Here is a 10,232-nt window from a genome sequence, read left to right on the forward strand (position 1 = left end):
TAACAATTACCTTTACTAATGGATTATTTTTTTTTTCATTTTCTCGAGCAGCAATGTAATGCAAACAATTATTTGACGTTTCAGAGAGGCAGCAAATGTTAGTGTCAGTTCTGTTGTTAGCTTTGTTACCGATACATTGCGTGCCGAAATAATTTGTATGTAAAAAAAATTTAAGTGGTATTACTAATTTACGTTCTTTAGGGCTTATGCTTTCTTCAGCCCTTAAAATATATGTTCTTATGGAAGTCACACGTTGTATAACATTATTGCGATTTCACAGAAAAAAACACCTTTCTATCCTTACATATTCTCCGAACTTAAGTATCTACTTAGTTACTTAATTAATTATTTTTCCGTAAGAATGGCCACCCTAGTGACCGCTCAGTATCGATTGAAAACAGAGCAAACGGGACACCCGAATCACTCTGCACTGCTCTAGTTTGTCGCAGAAACATGGATAACCGACCTTATTTACCGGCTATCGACACTTGTGAACGATATTTTCTAAAATTTCCATCAATGTAAGGAAACTTATAGTTTGTTAGTAAAAACAGGTGACCTGAATTGTGGACATGTTTGTGAACAAGTGGAACTGATGAACGTTAGAAATTATCATGGTAAGTACAGTAATGCGATTATTTATACAGATATCAGTTCATGTTAGTGGTATTAGAAAGCGCTGGTTAATAAGTTATTGTTGTGTTTTGATTAACCGATTACCCAGATTATGGCGTTATTACCTGACCAAACTTTAGGTAGGTACATTTTCTGCAAAAAATTTCATTAGTTACGTAAAAATGTTATCCTGTCTTGCTTTAACTATCAAAGCCTACAAGTTTCTTTACATTAGGTATCGCTCACACCTACTTAAATGCACGTTTTTATTTGAAGTAACTAAGTAAACATGGAATAATAAAACCTGTGAAGTGGTTGTTGAACTCGTTAACTAACAGAGGGCTCCATACAAATTTGTAGGTATCTATGAATGTCCAATGTTAGCGGATCCCCTCTGGTAAGCAAAATGCGCAGTGTGGGGTCATTTTAGATGGTTACTGACAAAGAAAGACAAACAGGTACATAAAAATTAAGATTTTCAAACTTTCTTGTCGGTTGTGCTAGCTTTGTACCAAATTTCAAGTCCCTAGGACAATTGGTGGGACCCTTAGGTTCTAGTTCCCCAGCCATTTGTATGGAACCACCTTCTTTAATGACTATAATGTTTTAATTGCGTTAACTTACAAGTTTGACTCTGATTTTTTACTGATTCAAGGAGGATACTGATTTCAGGAGTATTTGATATTAATTTCAGCTTCATATCTTTACGCGTTCCTGAGAAAAAGGATATTGACGGACGGAAGGACGGACGGACAGACAGACAGACAGACGGACAACAAAGTGATCCTATATATAAGGGTTCCGTTTCTGCCAACATAAACCTAAAAATAACTGATAGCGCTGTTATAAAATATTGTATGGATTACTAGTATATGTAAGTACCTATTAAGTATTATGAATGTCATTTTGAAGCCCTGTAATTTTCTTAAATTACAGTAATATAAATATAGCACTACGCAAATGGCGGGTGAGTTAGAAAACGGCATGAAGCTTAAGCTGGGCGCGCTGGGAGGCGGCGAGGCTTGCGGCGCGCGTTGGGCGCTGGCCGCGCTATTGTTGGCGCCTCTGGCCGCCGCCAACTCTAGCTACTGCGCCGTTCTAGCTGTTCTCCTGCTGGCTGTCTTCATTACTGTTGCCAGTAAGTTTCATGCATACAGTAAACCGTACTGCAATGTGAGTTAAAGAGCGATAGAGCTTAAGCTAGGCGCGTTGAGGTGGTGAGGTTTGTGGCGTGCGCTGAGCCCTGGCTGCACTATGCTAGGTACTTGTAAGCTGCAATGTTCGATAAAAAGCCATATAGGTAAAGTACCTATTTGCTGAATAAAGTAATTGAAGTACTTGCTGTCTTCACTACTGTTGCCAATGAAAAATGCTTTGTACAAAACTACTAAACAGCGCATCACCAGTGGCTCATCCAGCATAAGTCAGTGGGTAGTTACCTACCTACTCCTAAAATTATTCACCTCTGACGATACTGCATAACCGTTAAAAATGTATGTTGTTATGTCTACACAACAGTTAATTGACGGCTAAACATAACAATCTGTAGACATGACAAATGACTGTTATCTTCCTTTTGTAATCATTACGTCACTCCACAGCGATAACATGTCGAGATCTAAAGAAACTGGCGGACATACTGCCCCCCGCGAGGACCAGCCGAGGTCGTCGCGAGAGGAACTTGCGTTCTTTCGCAGACTTCATGGCAATGTGGATGTTATTCCTATCCCACCTGGTCGCAGTCGCTATTTGTGCGAGGATCCTCAGTGCCACTGCAGACCACGTGACCAGTGGGCGCACCAGGCGCTGGCTCTTTGGCTATCAGGCAGCACTGGGGGAACCCTGGCCTGATGTTCTGGGAGTGACCGTTGTGATGGTTGTTTGTGCCATGTTCATGTGTGGATTAGAGGTATGTATATCTAGTCATAGGAATACAGTAACAACTACTGTGGGAGGTTAGTTCTAATTAACGGTAATCTTTTTCAGGAGAGCATGATGTTCACATTCATGTTGTTAATTCTACTATACATATTTAGTCAATTCTTCGCTATATTTGGTCTAATCAATTTGGATATTGCAAATATAAATATGCCTATTCCTGTTACGATATACGAGGTAAGTTTCGAGTTGAGGCTGATACTTACGTATTGCAATACAATTGTGATGTTGAAAAAAATATACTTGTTTATTTTTCATTGCAGCTTTTCGCAGCAGGTTCTCCGATTTCATACGCTTTTTGCGTCAATACGCAGAAGAAAGATGGGAGTAGTTTAAAAAAGACACTTATCCTAATGGTGGGGCTGCCCACAGTTATTTTAGCTGGTCTGTGTTTTCTGTATACCAACCTGTTAAAAGGGTGAGTACTTAGTAGTACCACACTGGCACACATAAATAACGTACAATAAATTTAATTGAGTAAAAAACTAGTGATAAAGTCGTCAATGTACCTACCTACCGATTTACTTTTACAGGAGTAGTATAGACGCTGCACTGCCTGTAACTACCCTCATAGAAGCGAGAGCAGCAGGATGGATTTGCCCTTTGCTGGCAGCAGTAACGGTCGCGGGTATCAGTTTGGCTCTCACTGAACTATGCCCCATACTCTTCTCCATTCTGGTGGCGTTGGCTTCTCCCGAGTGGAAAGTACTCACCAGATCGATGACTTATGAGAGTACAACCACTGGCAGTCCTGTATTAGCTGTTTTTACTGCCGGTACGCCAGTTTTTTTTTTTGTTAAATTAGTCACTGAAATATTGCTTCAGTTAACAGTAACATGTCGTCACATCTTACAGGTAGCTTAGCAGCAATTCTCGCCTTTGCTTGTCCGTTATCGCACATGATAACGTTAATGAATGCAAGTCATCTCATAGGGATAGCAATACAAGCCTTCCACTTCATGATAATGCGATGTGTTCCAACAGCCGAGCAAAAGGAAGCAGGAGGTAAGGTTGCGATATTTAAAATTATAAATATCATTAGTATCATTGTACCTTCATGTCGTTCTAAGTATCGTCGCAATATTAATATTTCAGATGTGGAGTATAAACGTCTAGGAACAGAAGGGAAAGCAAGAGTAGCCAAGATTCCTGAGAAGAAAAAAAGAGGTCTATGGTTCATACCATCTGCTATTCGTCACACAAAAACTTTGGAAAGTATAAAGTCTAAAGTGACAGCTAAAGGTAAGTAGTCGTTTCGGCTCGAAGTAAGATTAGGTAAACTTTTATAAAAGAAGATATTCGATTATTTAATACGTTTGTAGAGACCGAAGAACGCGAATGCCTTCTTCTTGATGAGTATGCCAACGGTGCAGGAGATGATGTTGAGCCAGTGACAAGTTGCAGCAGTGATCAGAGATTAGCCCCAACAGCAGTTGACGAAGTAACATCCGATGTTGATGTCAGTGAGGGGGATATATCATCGGGCGATGACTCTACTGACATTGATGCGGTCGTTAAAGAATATAGAGATACCATTCAGGTAATTGCTAGCCCATGACGGTAATTCAAAGGAGAAACATTGTTATTACTCCAATATTAAAAAGATAAACCAGAAACTCACTTTGTATCCTAATTTTAGGTAGTAACATCTCTACCAGAAGCAAGTGCGCCTATCCCTCCTTGCGTGCGAGGTGCAAGATTATCAGCAGGAGGTGCATTTATACAAGTAATAGGTGTCGCTTTAATCGCCGTAGCCTTCTGTAATGAACACATTAGATTGCCAATGTTTGGTGCTGGGATCCCAAGTAAGATCGATTTCAGCTCTTCCATGCGTTATGTCTTAGATTATATATACGGTAGTTTATATCATTCTCTTTTGCAGTATGGATGGCCGGTACTTTCATATGCTGTTGGCAGCCTGCCCATAGCCTGGGAATGCGAAAAGGACAAGGATTACAAGCGCCTTTGGCATTAATAGCAGCATTGTTGTTTCTCACGCCATTATTGGTTGATTCTTGGCCCGCAATCGTATTATTCGCTGGAGCTGGTTTGTTATCTTACCTACTATTACAGACACTTATATTATTGATGCCTTCAAAATTAATATCAATCGGGACTTAATAACAACTATTTTATATTTATAAATACAACTATAAATTACATTTACATTAAATTTACATACATCGACGTTTCACATTGATCTCATGCATACTAAGTGTAATTTGTATTCACGTGTCACTGTCACTTTATATTGCAAGAAAACTTTTCCACGTTTTTAATGGCATGGCGACATATTTTTGTACAGTTAGCCCTTTGTGTCTCCGCTCTGCTCCGTTAGAGCTGCTAAACTGTTTAACAGGTGAATGTCGTAAGAGCTCAAAGAAAAAGTCTAAATAAAAACTGAACTTAGAGATGTTATAATTACAGGAATTGTAATTTACGCCCGTTGCGAACGTTGGTGTGGCGACTTGGCAGTGCAACAAGCTCGGAGCGCAATAAAGCAACGTAAGCTGCGAGCGGTGTCCGCCGAGGTGCCTCTTGCCACCGCCCACCTTACCCACATTGACACCGTCTTTATAACCAGGTAACTCGCCATCAGCTGGTGGTAGGTACAGAGAACTGAATCGCGTACCAGGATAGAAACTTTTAACAAGTAATTTCAACATGACACTTGGCAACGAAATATTTTATTGATCATATTTTTTGTTGTTTTATTTTCTTGTACACCCCAACCATATTGTAGCTTGGCTACGCCCGTGCTGCTCATAGCAACTAACAATTAAAATAGATCCCCGGAATATAATGTTTAATCTTATCTTATACCTTTAAACGAGCAATGCTACAAAAATAAATAATTTTTAATATTTTTTTATTTAATAGTAACATATTTGCTGGTCAATGTTTAATTTAAGTCTTGTTTTCTTAAGTTTTTTTATATTTTACCGTTTTTGCCCAAATAAACATTACACAATTCTTGTAGGTGGTATATATTTATTTATTTCGGAAATCCCGAAAACTGCTGTAACGATTTCGATGAAGTTTGGTGTGTGGGGGAGAGAAGTTTTCGGAGACGAACAATCGCTCTAGCTTGGTCTTATTTCTGGGAAAAAGCATGTTTTCGAGTTCTAGCCTGAGCGAAGCTCGGTTGCCCAGGTAGGTACTTAGTTATTAACCGAAAAGAGTCATACAAATAACTAACCCATTACAGATGACAAGAGAACGACTCGGATACGAGTCTTGACAACCTGATAGACGCGGACGATGATGAAATGGACCCCGACGAATGACAAGCAGATGCCATCGTCATCATCACCTCATAATCATAATTGGTGAATCATCGTGTGCAGTGGTAGTGATCGATTGACTTGATGACACGTAGATATTTGGACTGAATTGGCAGTTTTTTAATATGACGAAAAGACGATATTTAAATACTCAATAAGCCATAATGGTTAATTTTCCTCTGATAGAGTAGTATTCGGACGAATGGTGTTCGAACAAGTTAACCAAAGTAAATTCCGCGGATAATTCGTAAATAAAGTCATATTATGACATGACAGACCCCTTAAGGGCCAGTAGGTAGGTACAGACGGACTGCATTCCAACTGCAACGTAACGTAGTCGGCACAGCTGCACTCTGGCTGCAATTGAAATGTATGGGCAGTCGGTAGTTGGCAGTTACGTTTCAGATAGATGCAGGCCATCTGTAGGTATAGGTAGAGTCTTTCTCGATGACGCGTGCCGTGGTTCTTATTACAATGGCATTAATGGCTAATTTTGACAAAATCACGCGTCTTCATGGATGGCACTAGGTATACTGGCCCTTAATACCTTACCACAATCTGTACGTAACGTTAAAAAAAATTGTAGGTATATTCCAAAACTTAAATTGATAAAGATTGCGTCTAAAACTGGTTTATCTCTTTCTCTCTAAATTCATAATCGCCAAATTTAAATTTGAAAATTTCTTAATGATACTCATAAAGAGGACTACGAAGTTAGAAACTTTAATGGTTGAATATTCAAGTGTTTTCACCTTTTTAACCTTCCTACGATTATTACCACAACATAATAGGACAAGTCATAACAACTTTGATCAAACTATATTCAACATCGGTACCTTCATTTGTTACAAAAATAACACTAAGCATCATCACTTAACAAAACAACGCCGTAACAACGTTGAATATCAAAAGTATGTATTAAGAATTTCATATAAGTCTATATCGAGTAGTCGAAAATTGTTAGTCATAATGTAATGTAAATTTGTCATAATGTAATGTTTCACATAACTCTTTTTTTTCTCAGGAACCGTTTATTTTTCAGAATTGTTATAAAACAAACCTAACCCAACCTATAGAGTTCTACAGGATGACCATGAAAAATTTATGAAAAATGTATGGTTTCAACGGGAAAAAAATTTATGACTAACAATAATTATGACAAACATTACATTATGACTTATAAAATCATGGCAGACGAAAGGATCCCATTGCATATATGCCTAGGTACGTAGGTACAAAGATTGCCGAATTCACTTCACTGTTGTTAGAATTAGATACGTATTCGAATTGCTAGCTTGATGTGATCCTAAATTTATAACCAAATAATATGTGAATGGGTCGTGTCCCCAATTTGCTTAATCAAACAATGGTCTTTCACAATAGTTCCATCGTAAACTATACTTGCCTCAATTTAGAAATATGCTTGACATATAGAGTCCAGACACTTTGAAAGTTTCATGGATTTCTTTAATTAGTAATAATTATTACTAATTAATGCGAAAGGTGGTTGATCCAATTGGGATGTCCCAATTTTTGACAACATATAATAAATCGAAAATCATTTGGAGAAATAGTCTCTGTGAAGCGTTTTCAGAAATCAGATTCCAAAAATGTGATAAACTGAATTAAATAAACAAAATTTAAGACAATTTAAGACCCTCATTTGACCCCTGCAGTGTTCCGTCACAAAGGCAGTTATAAAGCAGGTCTACACTCTTAAGCAAATTGACAGTTTGAAATGTTGCTTTCCTGCTTATAATAGCAAAGAGTGACAAAGATAGAAGTTTAATCACATGTTGCGCACCCGGCTTTAAACAGTTGTCATTTATCGTAAAGTCCGAAATGTATACTAGTATTTCCAAAGTATTTTTACAAATTAAATTATTAAATTACTACGTTACAAGTAAATACAATAGAATTTAAAAATCAGATTTTTTTAAAAAAAATATCTATTTACTATCACACCATTAAACAACCAGGAATAATCAGAGCTAAAAAGAAGAGAAATAAATAAAACTATTTGTCATGGTTCATTTAGGACTCTAATGCCACAGATTATGTTATGTACGACCTGAATTTTTCTAGGCAATGGAACGTGGCTGTCTCACTGTGACGTCATCCAGCGTATTTCTTAAAAAAAATATAAAAAAATTAAATACTCATCCAAATTCAAAATCAATGAAAATGGTATCTTAAAATATCCTATTCTTTCCAAAAATAAAATAAAAACTATAGGTTTTTTTTTTGGTGCATCCCAATTAGTCAAATTCGGGGACCGACACAAATGTGTGATATTATGTGATTTCGTAGTGAATGATGTAGTGATCAGCAAACAACGTGTAAATATTTTAAAAATGTCATATAGAGCTTTGAAAGATCATTATTAATTTATGTCACGACATCCGTCCATTTTTTCAGTGAATTTGATCACACGCTTCGCCTTACACAAATTTAAAAATTGCAATGCAAGCAGGTAGTTAGGAAGGAGTGAAGTAAGTAAGTACCTTATGTAAATTTCACTACGCTTATGTACAATTGCCTTAATATTATAATAAGATATTTACGGTCCGTTCGTGTTTGCCTTAAGTTTTAAACTTAATTCTATTGTAAAATTATATACCGTTATAAGAATATATACCTAACCAAAATTGTTTATTGAAATAAAACTATCTGAGTTAGGTACTTATTAAACGAACTTGAAATCGTCTTTTCGATTTGCCTGAGGTAGTTTTATTCGGGTTTTAAACAATAGTCTCGAAACAAATATAATTTTATATTTGAATTTTGTTTACAACTTAAAGATAATTTTGTATGAACAAAACTGTAGGTTAATTATACAGTTCAATTTAAAATTTTCCACTAAGAAAACTTTGAATACCTACTCATAGGCCTAAAGATACTCGAAAGATGTAAAAGGTACCTAAATCTAAAATTCCGTTAATCTCTGTCATATTCGCTACGCAATAAAAATCTGCTGACCTTTCAAGACTGTGTTTGTATTCTTGTCATCATATCACAAATTCAATCATTAGCATATAACAAGTATTTTATATTAGTATTAACGAAATAAGACGAAAAACGCCGACTTAATCATAAGATGTATGGCTTGTAAAATAAATGAGATAAAAAAAAAGAAGACGAAAAACTTATACATGAGCATGATACCACTACCATTTCGCAGATTTGTACTTCGAGCTGACTTATAGCCAAAGCCATCTATTGAGATCAACTTTGTAAAAAAAAACTTTGAATTGTCATACAAGACGACAGACAAATATTCGCTCTTGAGTGGATCCTAAATTAAAAACCGTGATTGTATTATTACTTCCACAAGTGTAATAACAATGAATACGAAACTCATTTCCATATGATTTAACTGTAATATTTATTTGAAATAACGACAATACATACCACTATAATTTTCAAAATGTAACTTAGTAAATTGGAGTATTTCCCAGGCTCTCGACGCGACGGTACTTTGACGAGATTTTCTTCACTTTTCTAATAAATGCATTCTGTACAATTCTTCGGCGTCTTTATCATCGAAGCATGGGTTAAAGTCGACAGCAATAACTTCTTTAAAACCTTCACTTGGTATTGGGTCCTTAAATTTATTTCTGAAAATATTGAAGTAAATATTGACTATGTGTGACTATTATTATTCGATCGCGATTAAACCCGGTGGACCGCGAGCTGAGGAGGCTGCATGAAAGTATTAACTACATCGGACCTCCATGAAGTTGGTCGATGTAAGTTAAACTAAGTCATTCACCAATGAGGTCCACTCTGCTCGCGGTGTAAATTGGGCTTTAGAATATGAATGGAAAGTAGGTACCATTACACATCAATAGTTTTCGAGTGTCATTTATTTATTTATTAGCAGTTTGAAGTTAGTAGACACTTTTTTTATTTGCTTATTTATTTATTTTTATTATGAGAGGGGAGGTAAACAAGCAAGCGGGACATCTGATGGGAAATGATGATCACCAGGGAGCGAACTTTGATGCCGGTGACTTCATTATGACGCAAATTGACACATAGGGTGTTTTTATAAATAAGTAGGTACTGGCCGTCTCAACTGTCTATAAAATATCCGTAAACTAAAGAGGCCAATAAGTTGTTAGTGATTATCTATAATCTAGATAAAAACACTCTGTATGAAGCTTGACGTCGTACGGCTGTCACCGGCATCAAAGTTTCGCTCCCTGATTATCACTGGCCATGAACTTAAAAATAGTTGACCAGTTATTTAGGTATATTTTTAGTGTTTCCTGTTAGCCGCTTCGTCATTTATTTGGGCGTCTCCCCCATTTCCAGATATTATACGTATCTTAGGTACCTACTATACAACACTTATTGAGAAAGGGTTCCTCAGTGACTCACACAAAAATCGAT

At 36.7% G+C, this 10,232-nt stretch overlaps 1 protein-coding gene and 1 pseudogene across 3 annotated transcripts; one reads left to right on the forward strand and one right to left on the reverse strand.

Moving 5' to 3' along the window:
• Window positions 1-448: 448 nt before the first annotated feature.
• LOC141437427 (uncharacterized) lies at window positions 449-8,823 on the forward strand. 3 transcript variants are annotated; one of them, XM_074100783.1, is made up of 13 exons: window positions 449-617; window positions 1,552-1,753; window positions 2,217-2,524; window positions 2,602-2,730; window positions 2,817-2,971; window positions 3,087-3,328; window positions 3,409-3,558; window positions 3,649-3,795; window positions 3,876-4,093; window positions 4,193-4,358; window positions 4,436-4,600; window positions 4,981-5,137; window positions 5,762-8,823. In XM_074100783.1, the coding sequence occupies exons 2-13, from the start codon at window positions 1,576-1,578 to the stop codon at window positions 5,763-5,765; spliced, it is 2,019 nt and encodes a 672-aa protein (XP_073956884.1). In that variant the 5' UTR covers window positions 449-617; window positions 1,552-1,575; the 3' UTR covers window positions 5,766-8,823. The 3 variants fall into 3 exon arrangements, with proteins under 3 accessions (XP_073956884.1, XP_073956886.1, XP_073956885.1); XM_074100784.1 differs by lacking the exon at window positions 449-617 and adding an exon at window positions 721-755; XM_074100785.1 differs by lacking the exon at window positions 5,762-8,823 and having other exon boundaries at window positions 4,981-5,141.
• A 515-nt stretch (window positions 8,824-9,338) lies between these two features.
• Window positions 9,339-10,232, reverse strand: part of LOC141437188 (uncharacterized) — a 4,502-nt pseudogene continuing 3,608 nt past the window's right edge.

Source organism: Choristoneura fumiferana, chromosome 17 (assembly GCF_025370935.1).
Source record: "Choristoneura fumiferana chromosome 17, NRCan_CFum_1, whole genome shotgun sequence".
Classification (NCBI taxonomy): Eukaryota; Metazoa; Arthropoda; class Insecta; order Lepidoptera; family Tortricidae; genus Choristoneura; species Choristoneura fumiferana.

What these genes read in the sequence shown, in the direction of transcription:
- LOC141437427 (XM_074100783.1), top strand. Translation starts at nt 1,576, where the DNA reads ATGGCGGGTGAGTTAGAAAACGGCATGAAGCTTAAGCTGGGCGCGCTG. An exon ending in TTCCTGTTACGATATACGAG is followed by an intron (nt 2,731 to 2,816) that starts GTAAGTTTCGAG and finishes TTTTCATTGCAG; the next exon opens with CTTTTCGCAGCAGGTTCTCC. An exon ending in CGTATTATTCGCTGGAGCTG is followed by an intron (nt 4,601 to 4,980) that starts GTTTGTTATCTT and finishes TTATAATTACAG; the next exon opens with GAATTGTAATTTACGCCCGT.